General features: G+C 41.9%; 1 protein-coding gene across 3 annotated transcripts in view; it reads left to right on the top strand.

Annotated features, from left to right (window-relative positions):
* Positions 1 to 4,739: 4,739 nt before the first annotated feature.
* Positions 4,740 to 24,291, top strand: part of METTL24 (methyltransferase like 24) — a 124,668-nt gene continuing 105,116 nt past the window's right edge. For all 3 annotated transcript variants that reach the window (XM_073022413.1, XM_073022412.1, XM_008007348.3), the window contains exon 1: positions 4,740 to 5,210. In XM_073022413.1, coding sequence (XP_072878514.1) covers positions 4,893 to 5,210 — 318 coding nt within the window. In that variant the 5' untranslated portion in view covers positions 4,740 to 4,892. The remainder of the gene's footprint in view (positions 5,211 to 24,291) is intronic.

Here is a 24,291-nt window from a genome sequence, read left to right as displayed (position 1 = left end):
GGAATATTTGATGGCTTTAAATGGGATTAAATCAGCCTTTTTTGGTGGACTTAAAAATTAATGATAGCACTTCACACTGAAACACTTATGATTTTGCCTTCATGTAGCATTCCACTTTTAAGAATTTAATGTGACAAAATAACTATGAATGCACGCAGACTTGATTCATTCCTCACTCTTCAATTCAACAACTATTTATCAAGCATACACTACATGCCAGATACTGTTCTAGGCACCAGGATTATAGCAATAATCAATGGAAACAAAGTTCCTGACCTCATGGAGCTTACATTCTAGTTGGGGAAGACATCATAAACAAGGCATTATGTTACCAAATCTTACAGTCAGTTTCCAGTCCACATCTTATTAGACCTCTCAGTCTGTTACTTCTAGAAATACTTTCTTCATTTGGATTCTGGAACACCACATTCTCTTACCTTACTGCTTATCTGTCTCAGTACCCTTTGTTGGATCCTCATCTTCCTGACTTTAAACTGGTGAATCCCAGAATTAAGCCTTCAGATATTTCACACCTGTATGCTGATGATCCAATTTTCTATTTCTAGCTCTCATCACTCCCCTGAATTTCAGTCTTTTACATCCAACTGCCTATGTCACATCTCCATTTGGATGTCCAGTAGGTTTCCCAAACTGAATGGGACTACCAAAATCATACTGGATTTTCGACTCTAATTGCTCTTAGTTGAGTTTTTCCCTTCTCAGCTAATGGCAACTTCATTCTTCCAGTTACTCAGGAAAAACCTCGGAATCATTCTTGACTTCTTTCTTTCTCTCACACTGCACATCTGCTCCATCAGATTTAGCTACAAAGATGTCCATCACAGCATTGTTTATAAAAATGAAAAACTGGTAATTACCCAATTGTTCAACAATGGAAGAATGATTAATATGGTACATGTTGTAGTTAACAGGTTACTGTTTAAGGACATTTTCCTTATGGAAAATTTCAAATATGCTCAAAAATAAAGAGCTGTGAACCCATCATCTAGCTACAACAATGATCAACTCACAGTCATTCTTGCTTCATTTACACTCCCACTTCTCTCCTATCTCCCGACTAGATTGTTGTTAATCAAATTTCAAAAAACATATTATTTAATACATAAACTATATAACATTATGTTACAAAAGCACATTATAAAGAAATACGTATAATACGATTTCATTTTTGAAAACCATCTACATGTGTAGGATAGCTATATCTGAACCATGTTATGAATGTTGGTATCTTCTTTTGCGTGTGTATATTTTCCACAGTGAGCATGTACATAGAGAAAAGGTGATGAGGAGATGGGGGATGTTGATGCCAGACATTCTAACCATTTTTTCGTAAATTTGATTACTTTAATTCAGACCGGGTGATATGGTTTGGATGTTTGTCTCCTCCAAATCTCATGTTGAAATGTGACCTCCAATGTTGGAGGTGGGGCCTAGTGGGAAATATTGGATCATGGGGGTGGATCCCTCACGAATGGCTTAGCACCTTCTCCTCTTGGTGATAAGTGAGTTCTTGCTCTATTAGTTCATGGGAGATCTGGTTGTTTAAAAGAGGCTGGCAGCTCCTTCCTTTCTCTCTTGCTCCCATTCTCACCATGTGATGCACTGGCTCACCCTTTGCCTTCTGCCATGACTGTAAACTTCCTGAGGCCTCACCAAAAGTGGATGCTGGCACTATGCCTCATGTACAGCATGCAGAACCAAGAGCCAATTAAACCTCTTTTTGTTATAAGTTACTCAGCCTCAGTTATTTCTTTATAGTGACACAAAAAAAGGACTAACACACTGGGTATGTCACACTGTGAGATATAAATCACCATTTGATGGAGGTGAGGATACTGTTGGCTCTGTTTTCTCTTTGGACAGTCTATAATTTAAAATGGCCACATTAGCATCTAGAGTTACAGCAGGTTTTCTCAGCTTCCGCTCTCCTGACATTCTGGGCTGGACAAGTATTTGTTGTGGAAGGCTATATTTTGCATTGAAGGATGTTTAGCCGTATCCCTGGTTAATAGGTAGCCATTAGATGCCAGTAGCGTCCCCTAGTGGTAATAACCAAAAACGTCTTCAGACATTGCCAAATGTCCCCTTTTCCCCAGGGGCAAAACCAACCCTGGTTGAGAATCACTGCACTACAGCAGGTGTCCAAGTTGAAATGCATGTTGTTTAGGGGATTGGAAATGTGCTGTTTCATGCATTTTCTTGGCTAAAACCTCTAGGAGGATGTAATTTGTGATCTGATGAAAGCTGCTATTGTGGTTTACTGACCTGCTTGTTTAATTAACCAACCTATGGCACAGTGGTTAATGATTATCTGCATTTTTGAGACACATCCAGAAAGGACTGAGACAAGTTCAACTCTATAAGAAAAGCAAGGGTCGTGAATGAAAGCTTGCTTGTCAGCTACAACAGTGATCCATTAGATTTGCCTCTTCAGCCCACAGACTGACCCATTTTACTATTCATTATCATCCACAACACAGGAAAATACTGTGTGGAAGTTAAAAATAGATTTCTTCCAGAAAATTGATGCTACATACATATAAACAGTTCTTTTTTTATTAGTAATAAACACATAGACACAAACACAACTGCAAAAGATAAAAGGCTATTTAAATATTCCATGTAATTTGAAATTTTTTCCATAATGAAAACATTTTATTAGAGAACTGTAGAAATGAGATAAAGGAAAATATGAGGTCATCCTGCCCATTCTCTTCCAGAACTACACTGTTTTGTATGCACCCCCACTCCATCCTCCACCCCCAGCCCAGAGTCTTATTAAATATCCCCATTTTAGTAATATAAAATACTGCTTATACTTCCCCCCACCCCCAGAGAGAAACTCAACAGAGGAGCAGAGGGTACACGCTAGTGGCACCATGATCTTTAAAAGATTACTTCTCTAGTTAGCGGCACTGTGTTGACTGCATAGAAAATAAAATTTCCAGTAAAGTCTACACCAGACATTACCAATCCAGGTTTATCAAGCACCCTACAAACTCTTATACATATTAACGGAGTTCGTTTCTTGATGCTTAATGGTTATTTTCTTGAAATTATTGGGTACTCTGAATTCCAGAGAATACTGTATAAATTATTTGTAAATTTCTTTATACTTTATCTTTGCCCACTTTGGAATCAATGCTTACCTTTTCTTTTTCATGACAACATCCAGGATTTTCTTTAATGGTAAATAAAAAAATAATTACTACGGAGACCCTTCTGTGAGCCAGGTATTATTTGGGCATGAAATATATAATATTTTATGTAACATTTATAATCCTGCCATATACATAGGTCTGTTTATTCATGGGAAAACGGAAACTCAGAGAGGTCCAGTACTTTGTTGAAAGTCTCACAGTGCTTGAATGGCAGGGTCCTGGTTCAAACACAGTTCAAGTAAATAGTCACAGGATGTGAGGCTGGCTCTCAGTTTGTGTAAGGAAAAACTCGTACTTGTTTAAATTTGTTAAAATAGAATCCATCTGCAATATCCCCTGGACTCATCTAAGAAAAAAGCAAAAGTCAACCCTAATGGAACGTTCAGGATCCTGAGGACCTGGTGTGGCCAGGGGGTGGACTAGATTGGGTGGAGATATTTTGTTAAATGTAGAGAAACAGCCCAACTGCTTTGTTCACTAGCAGGGAATAAATTGGGTCTTTCTTAAGCCAGGAAGAGAAGAGGATTTTAGAGACGAGGCCTCCCTACAGAAAATACCCAACATTCTAAAGGGCAGGGAGGTCGGGCTCCGTATTTGTTGTCTCTTGTCCATGCTGTAGGCTGTTACGGGGGAAGAGAATAGGTCCGCAGGCGCAGTCTCCCATGGAAGCATGGAAAATGAAAGAGTAAAGCAAGGAAAAAAAGAAAAGTGACCACAGCTTAAAAAATTCTAAACTCAAACTCAAACCTAAAACCCAAACCCACCCCAACTGGGTTGTGGGAAAGGATTCTACTAACAGTTGAAAATGGAACATCCATCACTGGACTTCAGGCTGTGAGAGTTCAGTCTGATTAATTAAGGTCAAGGTGGTGATGGAAATACCAGCTGGGGAGCATTTTGCCGAAAGATAAATTTGTCCCTCTGTGTTTCTGCGAGACAGCAGGGAGGTGTGTGTTTGGAGCTAAATTAATTTGATTTACATCATGCCATGGTAACTTCTGTTCTCTCCCCACCCCCACCCCCCACCCGCTGTCAGATGTCTTAGCTGGCTTTTTCCCTCTCCTTGTTCACCCCCACACATTTCATAACACGGAAAGAAAGTACGAATTGGCTTCAGGCAGAATTTAGATATAGAATAACTCTAATTTGATTATTCTGCATTGAGTGCTATTCTCTTCTCCCCAATCCCTTCTTTCTTGAGAGAGAGAGAGAAGTTGTAAACCCGGGCTTAAGTGCTATTTATTTTTATATTGTGCTTAACGGTACCAACTGCTTGACTGTTCCTTGTATGCTCACCTACCCTCCTCCTGTGTTTCTCCAACAACACTAATATCAGAAAATGAAGCTATGGCCCGGGATCCCGTTAGGAATGCGCTTTTTCTGGCCTGTATCTTTCAGCTCCGTCAGGCTTTGGAAGCCAGAGCGGAGGGCACCTCTTGAGGGACCCTGCACAACCGGGCCCTGGCACCTCCGGAGCGACGGAGAGGGCGCCCTGTTACCGCGCTCAGCCCACCACCCTTCCAGCGGCGGGGCGCGCTCGGCAGGACAGGATAAGGTTACGCCGAGGCTTCCTCGGTCGGGAGGGAGGGAGGCGGGTCTGAGCCCGCGCCCCGGCCCGCGGGGGAGTTCCCACAGTTGGCCGCTCCGGCCTGCGGGGCTACATCCCTGCTGCCGGTCAGGCGCGGCCCGCGGGACCCCAAGGGTAGCGCCATGGCCCGGGAGAGGCCTCCCGGGAGGGGCTGCGGCACCCTGCGCCGGTGTCTACTCGGGGCCGCGCTGTTGCTCGGCCTGCGGCTGTGCGCGGAGCTGCGGCGCGCCGGGCCCGGGTACCCAGCCCGCAGCGCTCTGCCGGGCCCGGCCTGGCGGCCACCTGGGCCGCACCTGCAGCCTGCGCCGGGCTCGCCGCGTGGCGCCAGCAGGAGGCAGGTGACCTACGTGCGCAGTGGGCGCCGGGCGCCGCCGGGGGGCGGCGGGAGCGGGACGCCGGAGCCTGGCTGCTGTGCCCCGCGCGGGCGCCCCCGCCGGAAGGTCAGTTGCAAAGCCGTTGGTCTTGGGCCTGGGACCAGAATCCCCCTCCCGACCCCGCTACGGAGCCCGGCGCTCGGGTACCGCAGGTCGCACCGCGGGGACCTCCGGAGGCTTCCGCTTCTTCTCTTCCCCCTGTGCTCTCTTAGGCGGCTCCACGGGTCGCATCCTTCAGTGCCCAGATAGACTGAAGTGCGGCCAAGCGGAGTTCATTCACTATTCAGCCAGTACTTGTTGGGCGTCGCCGTGGCCGGGCGCCCTTCTAGGCTCCGCGCATCGCGCGAAGAAGGACGGAGCCCTATTCTCACGGAGGGTACATTTTAGTAGGGGAGGGTTTGCGTGATAGGCACAGAAAGGGAAAGGACGGCGTTGCGGCTGCCATTCGTGTGCTGTGCTGCTCCCAGCCTTCTGCTCGAGGCCTGGACAGAGCTGAGTGGGTATCGCCGTGAATGGCCTGTCCACGCCACTGCCGTCATCTCGCTGAAGATCCACCAGCTGGCCGAATTTCCCTGACCATTCCAGGCGTTGGCTGGGGGCTTGGAGGCTGGCGCCCGGTGAGAAGCCGAGCACCCAGCCCCACTTAATGAGAAGTTAATTGGATCCTCGAGGACCCAAGTAATAATCTGGGTTTGTCTTATAATTCTCGACCGTGTTGTGCCTCCTACCTCATTAACTTATTGGCTCACACCTACTTGATTAGTCCAGTTTTAGCCTCTGATTGTTAAGGTTTTGGGCTCATCTCCTTTTTGGAGCTCAGTAATTTGCGTCGTACATGGAAACGAAAAGAACCATAGGTATGAGCTCTCCTCATCCTTTTACCCATCAACTCCTGCTTCCAGCCTCGACCACGTTCTCCAAAGCAACTATTTTCCGTTGCCCGGCTATTCGTCCTTTCTTTTAGACATCCCCCCAACCTCCACCCTGCTTCCCACCACCGGTCCTGGAGGGGAGGGAACAACTCTTCCTTTGCCTCGCTGCTGTCTTCGGCTGCCCAGTGCTAGCCTAGTTTTCAGCACCACAGCCCAGCACTGCTGCCGTGGCTTCCCTTCCTCGCTTCCTTCGGGCCTCGCCCTCCGTCTTTCCACACCACTGCTGTTCCTTGCTGGGCCATCAGTGCTAACTTCCTGGATAAACTGAAATACCTTTTTCTATCTCGCAAACCTCACCTCCTATGTAAAGTCTTAATGAGCTCTTCCAGAAGAAAGCAGCCACTTCCTCTCCAAGTTCCTAACTCACCGTCCGTGACACCATGTTAAACATTCAGCACAGTTTTGCTAAGGGCTTACCAGGTAGGCATCAGGTGCTGGAGGCACAAAACGAGTTCAGATTCTCGTGGAGGAGGCTCTTAGCACAGGCATCCGGTGATTTCCAAGCCTGTAATTGAGCCTTCAGCTCTGCCTGGGGAGTCAAGAAAGGCTGCTCAAGGCGGGGGACATTTGACCTACAATGTGATGTTTCTTTTTTTTTTTTTTCTTTTTTTTGAGCTGGAGTCTTGCTCTGTCGCCCAGGCTGGAGCTTGATCTTGGCTCACTGCAACCGCTGCCTCCCGGGTTCAAACGATTCTTCTGACTCAGTCTACCGGGTAGCTGGGATTACAGGCATGCACCACCACGCCGGCTAATTTTTGTATTTTTGGTAGAGATAGGGTTTCACCATGTTGGCCAGGCTGGTATCGAACTCCTAACCTCAAGTGACCCACCCGCCTCAACCCCCCAAAGTGTTGGGATTACAGGCGTGAGCCATGCCCCTAGCCAACAGTGTGATGTTTCTTAAGAGTGGGACTTCTTTTATTCCCCTGTGGATGTCCTTAAATGTCCCATCCTTGACACCCTCAACCCCGCCCTGAAGTTTTCCTTTTAGATTCACTCAGCATCTGTTGTTTCTGCTGTCACCTGTCAAAGAATTACTCTTAACTCTTTGTCTCTACCTCAGACAACAGTACTGATGGCTGGAGCCCGTCCTACAAAGGACAGGTTTGGAATGCGTGGACTCAGTGGGGCTCTGGAGGGGAGGTTCACACCCATCCTCGCTAGGAGCTTGGAGGCTGCCCCAGTGATTCAGGCTGGAGATGGGGGTGGCTTGCTGTGGTAGGTGTGGAGGAGGTGAGAAGTGGTTGGTTTCTGGATGTGTTTGGAAGGTGGATGAGGAGGAGCAGTTATTTCTCTCTTGTTTGTTTTGTTTGGGGGATAGATGGAAAGCAGGAATTAGGTTTTAGGCACGTTAAGTTTAAGATACCCTTCAGGCATACATGTGAAAATGTCAAATAGGCAGCCGGACGTGTAAGTCTAGAGCTTGGAGGAAATGTCCAGGCTGAAGGTGGTGATTTGAGAGTCATCCAAGTACAAGTGGCACTAAAACTGAGAGATTGTATGTGGTCATCTAGGAAGTGAGTGTGGCTAATAAAGAGAAGCAATCTGAGCCTGTGGCCTGGGGCTCAGTTTTATTAAAATTAAATTAGGGAAAAAGTAAAGGAAATGTTTAGCTTTGTGCCTGGTGTGTTTAGCTCTCAATAATGGTAGCTTTGCTTTCTACAGCCTGCCCCAGCTTTTTAGCCTCAGTCAGTCTCCAAATGTCATTCACTGTAACCTACAAAGGTGGCTTATGCTGACTCCTCTACCTGCAAGGCCCCATCCCCCTTTCTTATGACTCTTGACCTTTTCATCCTTGGACATTCCTCAAGTCAAGGTTCATAGCCCAGAAACCTTCCCATAGCAACCCTGCTTCATGCTGACCCCTCCCCCACTTGGAATGACAACAGAAAGAGTCTGATTTGTGCATTGCTTTGTACAAGTTGAGTCCTGATAATCCATTTTGGATGGAATGTTTTGTCTCCACAGTTGTTCTTGATGGGAAGGATTGCATTTCCCATAGTGATCTCTAGTAAATGTTTACTCCTGAGACCCCAATATGTGAAAGTATAAGAATCTTACTATTTCAGCCTATTCAGTAACTGTAAATGTCTTTGGTTAAAAATTTATAAGAAATAAATGAGCCTTTTGCTATTTCTAAAATATTAAGTTTTTAGCATCATAAGGTAAAAATTTTCTTAGATTTCCTTCTCCCTAGCTATTATTTTCAGGATATACATCTAACCTCCCCAAATCCCTAGATAGTGATGATCTTGAATTTGTTTTATTCTCCCATTATTTCACAGTTGAATTAAAATATTCCTTAAAACTATAGAAAGATCAGTTATCTAATCCATCCTCCCACTTCTGGGAACAGAGCTCAATAACCCCATGTCTCTCTAGGGACAAATCTTGTTTCTTTTCAGCCTCACATCAAGACAGCAGTGTAATATAAGCTGAATGTACCATTAAGTAATTGAATAAAATTAGGAAGCTATTTGTTAAACTCCTTGGATCATAGTGTATTTAGATTTTGTTTGTTGAGAATACAGATCAACAACACTCTTAGATTCTTGGTTACTTTGCCCCAGGCACCTCCCAGATTGATAAAGGAGAAAAAGTTCCATTCTATTTTGAGGACAACTTTCTGGGTAGATGAAAACCTGCATGAAATAATCGGGTTGCCAAGTATTTCTTGTTACTCTGCTTCCATACCAGGTGTTAGAGGCATCAAAATTCTGCCACTTTAATCATAGCTTATGCTCCTCTTAAAGAAAACAATCTACTATAAAAAAGAGTAGTGAAGTGTAGTCCTAATATAATTCTTTCTTCCCTCATCCCCTTCTTCACGGAGCCATGCAAGAACTAGCTCTAAATATTTTCAGTTCTTTTGACATCAGGGGTTCTAATCTTTAAGCTTTGCGAAATGAGAGCCGATGACAGATGATGGATAAATACTGCCCTTTCTGATTATGCGCACCCTGGAACCTATATATTCTTGTGTATTACAGATTCTTCAAGCATTCTGTCGGGACTCTTCATCTCCAAATTTCGCATACTATGCATGCATAAAAATATCACTGTGATTCTTTCATCTTCTCTCTGTTTTCTATCTGCATGTATTTCTGTTTGGGTTTTTTTCTTTCTTAAATGAAACAGACCTTTATTATGATTATGGATAAAGTTCTTTCTGAAGGGATTTATAAAGGACTAGATATGGTCTCCATGATTTATGCTTTTTAATGCAGCTCTTGGGTGGATGTTTTATCTCTTATAGGTTGGCAATCTAACTAAAAAACAGATGCAACATACAGGGCTCATTTGCAAAGGAGAGACACTCACTCAGTGGCCAAGCTTCCTGAAAAAATTTCATCTCTCTTATCGGATGTATTTTACTTGACATTTAATATGTTGGATAGAAAAGTGACTTCTGAGTCACAGAGCTCCAGAACCCAGCAATGTGCTGGCTTGGTTCGTTAGTTACAGATCTTTTGGAACCATGTGTCAGGGGGGGAAAAAAAAAAAGAACTGTTTCCTCGTCTCCTGAAAAACCATATGGCAAAATTTAGTTTTTCTTTCTCACTTCTTGTCATCCTCTTAATTTTCTAATTCTGTGATTGTCATCAAGAAGAAAGAGGAAAAATGGCATAGGATGCCCCCTGATATATCCAACTGCCTTAGGAGTCCTTACGCTTTACAAAATACTTGAAGGTAGATTTGAATTGCTTGTGAAACATGGCCCAGCAGTAGTTTCCAGCTCTTTAGGTTTTTGTCTGTGTACCTACACTTCTGTTCTTCAGGGAGCAACATTAATCAGTCCTCTCACACTGTCCTTAGGAGGCAAAGCATTTTCATTTTAAACAAAGTCACTGAGGGTAATTGAATAAGCTCCAGCAATATGTGGGTGTGAAATAGCAGTAGCTTAGTTGCACAAAGAAAAGCAGGTTTTTATTACAACTTTGATGTGTCGTGGATGAAGAATAGAGGCCTGTACTTTTTCCAAACCCCGTAGTTCCTCAGAGAGCATTCTGTGGGCAAAGGAACTGCTAATGCAGGCTCGATTGTTTTTCAACCACTGGTGCTGGAGATTTTAGCTTTTTGTGTGTAATTTGTCCCAGTCCATTTTCTCCAAGGAAAAGAATGTCTTGTCAGTTTTCTCAAATAGAATTGAATTTCCTTTTTAGTCTGTGAAGAGAATCAGGTCAAGTAGTTAAACCAAAGACTGTCAAGGCTAGGCATTTGAGTTTTTCCATCTGTGCTGTAATACCTTTGGAGTCCTTGTGTTTCTAAGGAGTTTGGCATGCTTTGTTCTGTGGTTCATAGAAAGTAACATGAGCCTGTTTCACTTACCATAAGACACACACTGAGGCAGGAATCTACCGGCATTGATAAGCTTCTTTTAAAAACACCACTTGGGTCCACTAGATACCTCACATTAGCTCCATTAATGTCTTATGTTCTGATTAAAAAAAAAAAAAAAAGATAGGAAAACTTGCTGTGCAAGAAGCATTTTTATCCTGTTCAAGTAATTGAATGAAAATTGAATTTTAAGAGCCTTATAATCTAGACCCATATGTAATATAAACCAATAGCAAGCTGGGTTGCCAGTTGACTGTTCGGGAGGTAAATTTGGCCCATGAATTTTATTTGAACCACACAGTGTTTTAAGTATTTGAACATAAATATATTTATATGGGGCTTAGAGTGAGTCTGGTGAGGTCCAGCTCACCATTCTCTCTATTTACCTCACCTGTCTGATCTCTGAAGGCATTTGAAGTTACAACTATAAGCCAGAGGTTGTTAAAATTAGCAATTGTTTTCCTAAAAAGTGACAATCAAGGCTAAGGTTGCTAAGCTCAGTGACAGGGTGGCACATCACTATTAGGTTCAGAAAAGCCAAAGGTCCTTTTAAATTGCTGCCGTTAAGGAAGATGAGTTACCTAAGACTGGAGCTGGATATTGGGGAGGGTAAGATCGTAGGGGAATAGACTTAGTTAATCTAACATTCTTTTGGTTACAAACAGGAACTGGGCTCTAGCCTAACTTAAACAAAAAAGGAAGGAAAAAAGAATTAAGGAATAAACAACTCTATGTGCCTATAATAATTAACGATTAAATTTTTTAGAATGAAATTTATTGGGAAACCTTGGGATTTCTCACTGAATTGGAGGAAGAGTTAATGACTGTGGTGTGGAGGAGAGAAGGAAAAGGGCTGCCATGGAAATCCCAGCTTTCTGAATCCTTTGATTTTCTCCCTCAAGTGCTATTGCAATACAGCTCGCCTCACTGGACTCCAGGGCTTCCTCTCTTTGATATTCACCCTAGATCAGCTGGCTCAGGCCACGTGACCTAAACAAAGGCCAAGGGCCCCTGCCCTGTCCTGGAAGCCATTCTTAGTGAAAAGAGAAACGTTAAGTTACCCTAAGAAGTCCTTGGCATGCCTTAAGTATTCAGTATAATTTTTATGCAGTTTTGCTCTTAGGTTTTTGTTTTTCTCATATTTTATTTTGTTATTTCAACCAGCCCTTGGACTTGAGCACCTAGAAACAGAGTATAGGGTAGTTTTGGTTTTACTAATCCTGGACCCTAACATCAATGTGTGTGTGTATGAATATGTGTCTATACCTATCTAACTAGCTCTATCTTTCTTTAAACATTAACTATTTCTCTATCTACATATAGTCTTATAGATAGCCTTATTTCCAAGTAGCATTGACAATAAGTTGGCATCTTGGGTATACTACTGACATTTTTAATTCGGTGAATATATGCCCACATGATCTATGTGTATGTAATGTTTTTTAAAGTAAAAAGTTATTTGTGAAGACGTTTATTAATTTTTTACTTATTTATTTTTATTTTTATTTTTTTTTGGAGACAGGGTCTTGCTCTGTTGCCCAGACTGGAATACAGTGGCACAATCATGGCGCACTGCAGCCCCGACCTCCCAACTCAGGCCTCTCAAGTAACTGGAACTACAGCACTGTTGCCCAGGCTGGAGTGCAGTGGTACAATCTCAGCTCACTGCAACCTCCGCCTCCTGGGTTCCAAGCAATTCTTCTGCCTCAGCCTCCCAAATAGCTGGGATTACAGGCGCCTGCCACCATACCCAGCTAATTTTTTGTATTTTTAGTAGAGATGAGGTTTCACTCTGTTGGCCAGGCTGGTCTCAAACTCCTGAGCTTTTGATCTGCCTGCCTCAGCCTCTCAAAGTGCTGGGATTACAGGCATGAGCCACTGTGGCTGGCCTAATTTTTTATTTTATTTTATTTTGTAGAGACAGGGTCTCACTATGTTGCCCAGGCTGGTCTTGAACTCCTGGGCTCAAGCGATCCTCCCACCTTGGCCTCCCAAAGTTTTGGGATTACAGATGTGAGCCACCACGCCTGACCCCCATTTTGAGGACTTTTAGTAGAGAACCTAAGTATCAGTATTTAGCCCATGATCCCAATTAGGGTTCTCAAACCAAAGTCTCATATTCTTTGATTTTTTTTTTTTTTTCCTGTCATGCATAGTTACCTCGCAGGAAAAAAAGAAATCTGCAAATTTCTTCAGGGCATCTAAATATTCACAGCCCCCCTTGCAACTGGCTAGCCTGGGATTCTTTAATGCATGATTATTTCTGTATCAGTTAGGGCTCTCTGGGTTGCAAGTGACAGACCCAGCTGAAAGTAGTACAAACAGGGATTGATTGAAACCCTACTGGAGAGAAAAAGAAGAGCTGCAGGCACCAGGAAGGCCCTGGAAGTTGGTTATGACTAAAATGAGCACTGAAGACCTTAGTTATCCATATTAGGCACTACCACAGATATAGTGAGTATTTACTATTCTTTTTGGTCACACCTTTGAATATCTTTCCTGTGTGTGAGGAATTCTCTTCCTTTCTAAGAAACAAAACAAAAAATCATTGCCACTTGTTTTTGCACTCAAAGTGCATTCATGTGACCTAGGCTTCACCATTTAGATACACCTGCATGAGAGTTTGGATTGTACCCTACAGATGCAAAGCAGGTACGTGAGGGCCACAGAGTAGCTCAGTGGCTGAGATTCTAGCAGAGGCATCCAGAGCTCAGGGTGGTGTCTATGCTCAGCAGTGAGGCTATGTCATCTACACTGGCATGTCTGGAGATGGTGTTTCTGCCCTTGAGATTCTGTAAACTAATAAATCTTTAATCAATCCTTTTCTGCTTAACTAGCCAGAGTACTTTCTATTGTTTACAATAAGAACCTTGGCAGACCAATAAATTGGAGCTGGCAGTTTGGAAGGTTACAACTGTAACTTTTCCTTTTCAATTTTGCTTAGGTCTATTTAATACAGATTTTGGAACATGGTGATCACTTGGGGGCCCAAGTAAACTATGGGCGGAAGGACCTTTCCCTGACAAGATAATAACATTTTACTTCAGATACTAAATTACACGAATCTGTTAACTTATTACTAGATCAACTCAATTTAATCAACACCAAGCCCTTTTTCATGGCACCTTGTGCCTGAGGCATTGGGTGAGAGGGGCCAGTTTATGCTGTGGTCACAAATAATGCTCCCGGCTCATGATAGCAGAGGTTTATTTCTGCCTTTGCCAGATATCTGTTGCAGGTGTGGGGCGCTGCTTTTTGCTGTCACTGCATCTCTCTGGACCCCAGGCTAGCAGTGCAGCTGCCATCTGGAACATTGCTGGTCACCTTGGCAGAGGGTGAATGCTCTGGAGGATCTTTGCATGGCATTGTTAAAAGCTCTAGCCTGGAAGCAACACACATTACATCTGCTCACAATCCAGTGCTCAGAGCCAGTTGCTCAGTCCCACCCAATGCTAGAGGGACCATCCTGCTGTGTGCCATAGTCAGAGAGTTAGAGATGGGTGGCAAGCAATGCCAATGGTCACCACAGTATAGTAACCCTTCAATCATCCATGTCTAAATGGACATCGTCTAGGTCATGTTTCACGTTCGCTGTTTGGGATGGCTCACTGAATCTGCACATTTGACAGTACTGAATACAGCACGGGAGCCTCTTTTCAGGGGACCGAGATCTAAAATGAAGCAGATACTTGAATTTAGCAGAGCAGTGAAATAAAACAAGACTCCATTTACATCTTACAAACAGTGCTGTGGTGCATCCTGGAGTTTGTTAAATGCAGTGATTCTTGTTGACATTGTTTATGTTAGATTCTTTGCAAAGAACAGGGGTGGAATGATGGTCTGCTGGTCTTTTTCTCTAGAGGGGTGGAATAAAGCAAATTATTTGAATAAATAAAGCCTTGAGTGTAAATGGGCCAAAGGCCTCTGATGAGATGAATCAAACTCCATGTCAGTCCGTCTTCATGGCCATCACTTACTCATTTGTAGTTGGAGCGGGCTGAATGACTTCCAAACATGTTTTCAGAATCCGGCCCTAAATCAGAGGCAATATTCGTGTATTGCGCACAATGCGACAGCAGGTCATTTTAGTTTATTTTTCATGTACTTTGACTAGAGCACAATCACTTAAAAATCCCGTTTAGCAAAATACGTGCTCATTGAGCTCAGAGTAATTAGGCCATAGAAGGAAGTCTCTTCCTTCAGCAGTTTCAGGAGTAGCACATGGGAGAAGTCAGTGAAAGTAATACATGGGATCTTGGAGTCCTGTTTACATGGTTTTACAAATTTCATGAAAATACTTCAGTCTGGTGCAGCTTCATCTACAAGATGGGTTTATATTTTCATATTTGCAGTCAGCAGTTTAAATTCTGCTCTCCTGCTTACTGAATAGGGACAAGTGGCATATCCTTTCTGAACTTGAGTTTTTTCCTTTGAACAAACGTTACTAATACTTAACTCACAGGTTGTTGTGAAGATGAAACAAGAGCAGGTAGGTGAAAGCACCTTGCAGGTGTTCACATGGAAAGAGTTCAGTCAATGAATATGGTCTGTGTTCAGTCTTGTGTTTCCAGCTGGGGCACTGGCCTGTGAGTACCAATAACGTGTAGATGTGTGTGCTTGTGGTGGGTAAAGCCCAATACTCCTTGCCATTTTTAATATTTCTTTTATTATTCTTGAAACGTAATGCATATATAATATGCTCAGGGATCAGAGGAGTTGGAATTTTTCTTTTTAATCTGAAATAAAAGCTAGCCATAACTAGTACATTTCTGTTAGTGTTTGTATTATAAATGTATTCCCCATATAACTCATTTGTTATGAAATTGTTAAGGCTTATTGTTCACATTAGTTTGTGATTTTTTTTTCTCTCAAAACTAATTACAAATATCTTTTACAACATGCTGTTCTATGGATTTTGGTCCATAGTAGGATTGACAGTATAAATGGGATTCCAGGCTTTTGAAATACCATTTTCCCTCAAAAGAATGTTTACAAATTTCCTGTTAACTGGGTCACTTACTACCACTCTGTTACCTCTTTAGTTCAAGGGAGGACAGTTGGAGTAATTGTGGGTTAAAGAGCTAATTGCTAAATTGTTTTTCTGGTCTTGTCTTCCACATTTTAGTCAATTAAGTGCATATTATTATACTTTGTACTTTATATGCATTTTAAAGATAAATTCAATCAACACAATAAACAAAGTCTAAGTATCCGTGCTGCGCATGGTTTTATGGGGAATAGAATTCCTTCAAAGCAGCTTATAATTTAAGAGTGAGGTAGGAGGGGCCTACTGTACTAGGAGAGTTGCATATATTCTTTCATTTAATTATCAAAACAAAACCATGAGGTAGGAATTGTTCTCATTTTGCAGACAGGGAAGTCAGGGCTCAACACTTTAATAAATTTGGGCAAGACACAGCTATAAGGGATGAAATGAAGGTTTAAACTAAAAATCCATGCTTTTTTCTATATTTGCCTGCTGAGAAGGGAGCTAACAACCAATTCTCATATACAGTGAATTCTTTACCAGATAAAAATTAAAATCTTGTAAACAAGAGGCACCACAAAGTTAACAGACAAGTGATAGTCTGGGAGAGGATATCTGTAATATACAGCACCATTGAAAGATCAATATCCAAAATTTTAAAAGAACGCCAACAAAGTGAAAAAGAAAACTGAACAGAAAAATAAACGAGAAATCAGTCAGGGATTAATAGAAGAGGAAACCTGAAAGTCAAAAAATATATATATTTACATATAACGATGATTAATAAGAAGGGAAAGAAAATCAAAACACAGTGAAATTCTATTTCACCTCCATCATACTGGAAAAAACACAAATGTCTGATTGAAAAAAAAGGATTGATGGCCATATGCGCTGGCTCATGCCTGTAATCCCAGCACTTTGGGAGGCTAAGGCGGGTGGATCAGTTGAGGTCAGGAGTTCGAGACCAGCCTGACCAACATGGTGAAACTCTGTCTCTACCAAATACACAAAAATTAGCTGGGTGTGATGGCACATGCCTGTAATCCCAGCTACTTGGGAGGCTGAGGCAGGAGAATAGCTTGAACCCGGGAGGCGGAGGTTGCAGTGAGTCAAAATCGTGCCATTGCACTCCAGCCTGGGTGACAGAGTGAGACTCCATCTCAAAAAAAAAAAAAAAAAAAGATTGAAAATAATGTAGGGACAAAGGAACTGGTTATTACACTGCATCATCCAACGTAGCTTCCTATCCCTGCTCCTCCAATATAGTCTCTCATTTTCTCCATAGCACCACCACTCTCTGACAATTTTTTCTTGCTTTAACATTTGTTTGCAGTCTCATCCCCCAGGAAGGCAGGGAGCTCATCTGTCTTACTCCCCACAATATCCCCAGTGACTATGACAGTTCTGGCACATAGTAGGTTCTCAAGAAATACTGGCTGAAAGAATGGTTGTTTCTATCACTGGGGGACTAGACCGATGGGTTTGAGGAACAGCTGGATCTTTCAAGCGCTACTTCAAAGTCCATTTGAGGTGTCTAATTTCTGAATCAGCGTATTGCGTTACAGACTCTCTACGTAGATAACCCAGCATTCACTTTGCTTCAGATAACAGTGGCTGCAGAATAGAAGTTGAGAACCACATGTAGCTTATGTACGGCCCATAAGCTAAGAATGGTTTCTGCAGATGAACATTTGTAATCAGTTTGATGTTAGGATAAACTAAGTTTGTTTTTTGTTTTGTTTGTTTTTATTTCAGGTTCAGGGGTACATGTGCAGGTTTGTTACATAGGTAAACTTGTCTCATGGGGGCTTGTGGTACAGATTATTTCATCACCCAGGTACTAAGCCTGGTACTGAATAGTTATTTTTTCTGCTCCTCTCCCTCCTCCCACCCTCCACCCTCAAGTAGGTCCCAGTCAGTGTTTATTGTTCTCTTCTTTGCATCTATGAGTTCTCATCATTAGCTCCCATTTACAAGTGAGAATATGCGGTATTTGGTTTTCTGTTCCTGTATTAGTTTGCTAAGGGTAAGGGCCTCCAGCTCCATCCATGTTCCTGCAAAAGATATGATCTTGTTCTGTTTTACGGCTGCATAATAGTCCATGGTGTATAGGTACCACATTTTCTTTATCCAGTCTGTCACTGATGGGCATTTAGGTTGATTCCACGTCTTTGCTATTGTGAATAGGGCTGCAATGAACATTCATGTGCGTGTGTCTTTATGGTAGAGTGATTTATATTCCTCTGGGTACATACTCAATAATGGTTTTGCTGGGTCGAATGGTAGTTCTGCTTTTAGCTCTTTGAGGAATCGCCACACTGCTTTCCCCAATGGTTGAACTAATTTACACTCCCACCAACTGTGTATAAATGTTCCCTTTTCTCCACAACCTTGCTAGCATCTGTTACTTTTTGACTTTTTAGTAATAGCCTTCTTACTGGTGTGAGATGGTATCTCATTATGTTTTTGATTTACATTTCTTTACTGATCTGTAATATCGAGCTTTTTTTTTTTCATATACTTGCTGGCTGCATGTAAATCTTCTTTAGAGAAGTGTCTGTTCATGACCTTTGCCCACTTTTTAATAGGGCTGGTTTTTTCTTATAAATGTAAGTTCTTTATAGATGCTGGGTATTAGACCTATGTCAGATGCATAGTTTGCAGACATTTTCTCCCATTCTCTACAGGTTGTTTGTTAACTCTGTTGATGGTTTCTTTTGCTATGCAGAAACTCTTAAGTTTAACTAGATCCCATTTGTCAATTTTTGCTTTTGTTGTGTTTGCTTTTGGTGTCTTTGTCATGAAGTCTTTGCTCTTTCCTGTGTCCAGGACAGTATTGCCTAGGCTGTCTTCCAGGGTTTTTATAGTTATAGGATTTACATTTAAGGCTTTAATCCATCTTTAGTTGATTTTTGTATGTGGTATAAGGAAGAGGCCTCATTTCAGTCTTCTGTATATGGGTAGCCAGTTATGCCAGCACCATTTGTTGAATAGGGAGTCCTTTCCCCATTGCTTGGGAAACACTAATTTGAGGTATATACATTCCAGGTATATACCCCAGTGGAAAAAAATGCTATCAATAAATTTCATTCTTCTTATTAACAGATCTGTATTACCAAAAATTGTGCACAATTATTATTTTTTGAATTTCATCAATAAAAGTTGTAGAAATTTCTCTTTTTATATAAGTACCTATTTATTAATAATCTTGATTTTGCTTCTTGGCTCACAAAGTTTAAAGTATTTACTGTGTGGCTTTTTTCAGAAAATTTTCGTCAATGCCTGCTACAGAAGTGGCCTCAAGGCCCTTTAGCTGTGACTGTTGCAGGAGGATGGGTGAGAAAAAACTTCAGTGGACCCAGTCATGTCCAGGAGACTCTCGTGCTAGAGTTTTTTCATCTGCAGCTTGAGAACAGTCCTCGACTTCCACAGGGCACTGATAATGTTTTGGGACTTTTTGACCATTCATGGGAATGGCACCGCAAAGTCTTGAAGGTCTTGAGTCCATTGTCATGCAGTGAACATTAAAGTGGTAAATCTTGAGTTTGCCTCCTACTCCCTGTTACCCACCCTTTATAACATAACTGTTGCATTGTTGGGCAGATTATAGCATGAAAGGCAGGTGATCGCATCTCTTCCAGCTTCTGGGGTCACCCTTTCCCCTAATACTTAAAATGGCTTGAGCCATGTACTACAAGTTCAGTACCTTTCCTTCCCTCCAATATTCTGATAATAATGGGGCTTACCTGTTCTGGTCATCTCTCTTTGAATTCTTGCTGCTAGCTCAGTGTTTCACCTCTGGCCACTGCTGTCTCCTCTTTGCTCTGCACTGCCCACTTCTCTAATCTTCCAGAGTGACACCAACACAGGCCTTACTGAAGGTCTCAGGGAAAAGGAGGAAGATAACAACGTGGTTCAAAACAGAAATCAACTAAAACTAAAGTTTTCTTGGCCATTGGGATTTCTTACAGGCTGTCTTTTCTTCTTAGGCCCGTGCTTTCTTCTTAGGTTCCTGCCTTCTCTTATCTACACATCAATCCCTTTTCCATTTTCAAGCCTTCAACACCCCTACTCCCTACCTGGCTCTAGCAAATAAATGTCATTTTCTTCCTCAGGCAATTTAGCTTCCTCTGTTTTCCCCTTTCCTTCCAGGTCTGTCCTAGACATGAATTACGCCACTCTGGCAGACGGCAGAATTGGCTGCAGTGAGTGTTTGTTTTCAATAATCCTGTTTCTCCTTTCCTCTCTACTATTAGACAGTCCATAAAATGTGCTCAGCACAGTGCCTTGTGCATAGGAATCACTCATTATATGTTCATTGTTCTTATTATTAAGAGGATTGTGCCAACTTAGGCCCAGTGCTGGTCCCCTCATCCTAACTATGGCTACTGCAGTGTTACGGTACAGGGGAAATATATTAGTAGTGGTACTTTGAGAGCAGCTATATATTTCCTCATGCAGAACCCCTTTTTCCCTTTCTACCTGTCTTCATTTTCTCCTTTGGCTTTTGGGGTTCCTTGTGAACTGTATTTATTTCTGTCTGCCATGGAAATGGGTACACAGAGGGTGATGACATAAACTTTAGGGTTCAAAAGTGCCCAGAAATGACCCAGCAATTGCATTCCAGGTATATACCTAAAATAACTGAAAACATGTTTACACAAAACTTGTCCATGAATATTCATAGTATCATCTACCAAAAGTTGGAAACCATCCAAATGTCTATCAGCTGATGAATGGGTACACAAGATGTGGTATACCCATACAGGGGAAACTTATTCAGCTATAAAAAGGAATGAAGCACTGATATATGCGACAACATGGACAAACCTTGAAACCTAATGCTAAGTAAAAGCAATCACAAAAGGCCACATATTGCATTACTCATTTTTTGATGAACTGTCCAGAATAGGCAAATCTAGAGAGACGGAAAGTAGACGAGTGGTTGCCAGAGGCTGGGGGTAGAGGGGAATGGGAAGCAACTGCTGCTAGGAATGGAGTTTCTTTTTGGGGTGATGAAAGTATTCTGGAATTAGATAATGGTGTCAGGTGCACAAGCTGTATATATACCAAAAGCCACAGTGAAATGGTAAATTTAAAGTAGTAAATTTTGTGGCATGTGAATTATATCTCCATTTTAAAAAAATGCTCAGAAGCCTATGGAATGCATGACAGGTGTGAAAGTACGTGATTTTCTCTGTTCAGATAAAGAGAAATGAACTGTGAGCGTACTCTGGGACCTCAGCCTGATGGTACTCACTTCTGGGCACAGGCATGTTCAGCAGAAATGTGGAGCCCACATGCTGGCCTCTCTAGGTAGCACCTGGCTTGGCCTCTCAGGAATCTTCTTCTGGCTGCTGGTGAACTTCATGGCTCTCCCTCTCCCAACAGCTCCCCAGGCGTGGCAGGTGCATTGCAGAATGAGATACACACAGCCCTGCATTAGAAACATAGGAGCTTGCTGTTTGCCAGAGCAGAGAGAGCCTCAAGCTGCCATCACTGTGAGCCTGCTGACCTCCTAGTGCATTAGCTTTTTGCACAAAGCACTGACATTGACCACCAGGGTTGTCAAAAGACGGGCCAGGAAGCTGTCAGCCCATTGCATCTCTTATACAAGGGAGCACTTGTTCTGCTAAGGATTTCAGCTACCTTGGCCCTTCTTTCTCACCTTCATTCCCACCCAGATAACTATTGTCACTTCATTCTAATGACTTGTGTGCAAGAAGCATCCTATGCATTTTGGAGGGCTTTTGCATTAAATAAAGGAACAGCATTTATAGTACCTTGCTTTTAGACAGCTCTTCCCAGTTTACAGACGCTTGTTCTGTTGTTATCCCAAGTGATTCTCATCATAACCTTATGGGTGAGATGGACATTATTTCCATTCCACCAAGAAGGGATGTGGCTAAATTACTGGATTGAGATAAATTGCGATTATAATCCAGGTCAGATGAGGTCAGATTTCATGTTCTTTCTGCTCTATACTGAGACTGCGTCTATGCTGAAATCTGGATCTCAGAAAAATGTGTTGATTACTATACATTTTAGGTTTGATATTAAGGCTTCTTAGAAATTTTCCAAGTGAACGAATATATCTTGAAGCTTGATTTCAGCAATTTTGTCAGGTTGAAATTTCAAGTCTGTCTTACATTTCTTAAAAACAAATTTGAACTGGTTATATAATTATAATAGGGCATGTCCTTTTGAATAGTGAATATTCATTTTGCTCAGAAATAATAGAAAAAGGCTTATTTAACTAATGTGCACTTAGAGGAACCTCAATCAGGAGCAGATAGCTACATCAGTTTTGAAATTGAAATGCTTAAATTTATTTGGATACCCTGGTTACAGAGAGTTGTTTTGGAAAATCCAAATGCCTGGGCCTTATTCCTGGGCAAGGAATGTTCTTATTTATAAAACCAAACTACCAGCACAGATTGGAGCCTGTTTAACACATACAACATTGTATCCTTTCTTGTTATGGTCATGTGTTGAGACAAGACACAGGAGAAAAGAGTGCTATCTATATATATAATTTGTTATTTTAAAAACATAGGTAAGCCATGATGCTGACAATTAAAATAAATATGTGTATATTTGTTCAAGTCATTAACTTAATAGAAAAAACAGACATAAAGTGCCCTTCATTGTTTTGAAAAAAAGTGTTTTAATAAAAAAACCATACAGGAATGTGAGAAGTAGGGTAAGGGAAATTGGAAATTTACTTTTCTGTGTCTTTTATCTGAAGAATTCTTAGGTTATAGTTATTTTGAAACCCAAACTTTTCAGTGTAAAAATAGAAGTGAAGAAAGAGGAACAGATTGGAGTCTGGAAAAAAAAAAAGTAGAGAGAGAACGTACAGCAGGAAGGCTGTGTACAGGGGAATGCTGTGTTCGGCCTCATCTCAGATTTCCTCCGTACTGTGGAGATAACCAGGATGGTGAAGACTTGAACTGAGTTCAGAACAGTGGTTCTCCATGTTTTTGAGTTACAAAATTTTGATGAAAACAATTTGATGGAAGCTGTGGACAAGCTCTCCAGAATACTGAACATTTGCACACATGCCCATTCATTTGCAGTTGATTTCAGCAGATTCACGATTCTCATGAAGGTCGCTCATGAAGAGTGGGTCAGAATTGCCCATAGGAGTTTTCGGAATACAGATACCTAGGTCTCCCCTAGCCCAGGGCTCCTGTGATGGACCACTCTGGCAGGGAGTCATGAGTGCCAGGTTAAGACGTGGCCAGTGGTGGTTGTGATGGTTGATTTCTAAACTTGGGATAGAGAGTTCAGTAATGGGTGTTCATCTTTAACTGAGAGCTTCCCCAGTGTGATGGGCTTCTCTCTCCTGGAATCACTTCACTCCGGGCTGGGCTGAACCCTCAGGAGGTGGACCTGCTGTCCTGGACAACAGCCCCTAGAGTCAGGACCCCTCCTCTGCACCCCCACACCCCTGCCCCTCTGCACCCCAGGCCTGGCCTAGCTATGTCCTCCTTGTGCCAGGTGTGTGAGCGCCTTCGACTCCTTAAGTTAGACCTTGAAGAAGAGCTGTGTTTTCTTTTCAGGATAGTAGCCAGTGGTTCCTCCCTGCTATTGATTTTTGTGTTGTTTCATTTGTAAATAAGTGCTTGTTCTATGCTGTTAAAATGATGAATGCTGAAACAGTCTTTAGAGTTGGGAAAATTCATAGCTTCTTGAGAAAATAAATATAAAGGAAGTTATGGGTCATCTCTTCAACCTTGTCCACATCCTGGTTTATGTTCATATTCCTCCAGCTCGGCACCAACATTACTCTGGCATCTCCTAAGTTGATTAATAACATTGCACTGCCTCTATCTATACACTTGTGTCATCTCTACAATCGTTTAATTAACAAGTTGAGTAGAAGCCCCATATCCAAAGTCACGAATTTGTAGTAATTGGTCAGTTATATACAATAAAATGTGGTTAAAACAGTGAATCACAAAAACATATACATAGACCATCTATTTTAACTGAAAACATATACATGTACGTTTGTTTGCCAATCTTCTGTTGTGTGCATTGCGCCTGGCTGGAGTTGTGATCTTTCTTGTGCATAGCCATCTAAACTATATCACCCACCCTTCCCAGTTTTGGTTTCTTCAAAGTGGAGCAAGAATTTGACACTTGTAAAATAGCCTAAGTGCAGAACACCTCCAGATTTTAGTGACTTTGTTATTCTTTTTTATAGTTACCTCACCCATACCTAATGCACAGTATTTAGAAATGGCACCTAGCCTTTATTGACTTGTTTGTTTCATAGGAAAGAAAACTCATTTTCTTTCTATGCACACATTTCATTGGTTTACCTAATTTTCAATTAAATTATGTCATTTCAGTAACTCATAGAACTGATAGAAACTGGTTTGGGAGCAAGTCAAATGACTCCTAGGGGGAGAATGAACCAAGCTGTTAGCAGCAGGAGTACACAGAGAGGGAAAATTCTGAGTTGGTTTTGTAGAGACAGATTAAGAGTGCTTCTACTGCAATATGTGTTGAAGAAAATAAAAGTTGTGCTCCACGTTTTAAGGTACACTGAAGCTACTTTATTTTACTTGTAAAATAAATTCCTTTAAGGAGGAATGCACTTACTTAACTTTAAGAGAATCTGCACAACATCACTATCCAGGATGAATGATTAGAAGTAGACCAGAGTAGTTATGACCAGGAGGTTCTCTCTGGGAGGTCATCTCTGTGGGATCAACCTCTCATGACAAACACTGTTTTCATCTTGACCTTCACCAATTACTTTTTCTGCATTTAACCAATAACATTTGCAGTAACAAATATTGGTAGTTGCAAGGTTACATACCAACAGTCTTTGGAATTATGAAAGCTGACTTTCAATATTATAGACTAATTAGCTCAG

This window comes from Chlorocebus sabaeus, chromosome 13 (assembly GCF_047675955.1).
Source record: "Chlorocebus sabaeus isolate Y175 chromosome 13, mChlSab1.0.hap1, whole genome shotgun sequence".
Classification (NCBI taxonomy): Eukaryota; Metazoa; Chordata; class Mammalia; order Primates; family Cercopithecidae; genus Chlorocebus; species Chlorocebus sabaeus.
Note: the sequence above shows the minus strand (reverse complement) of the source record. Positions and strands in the feature narration are given on the sequence as shown.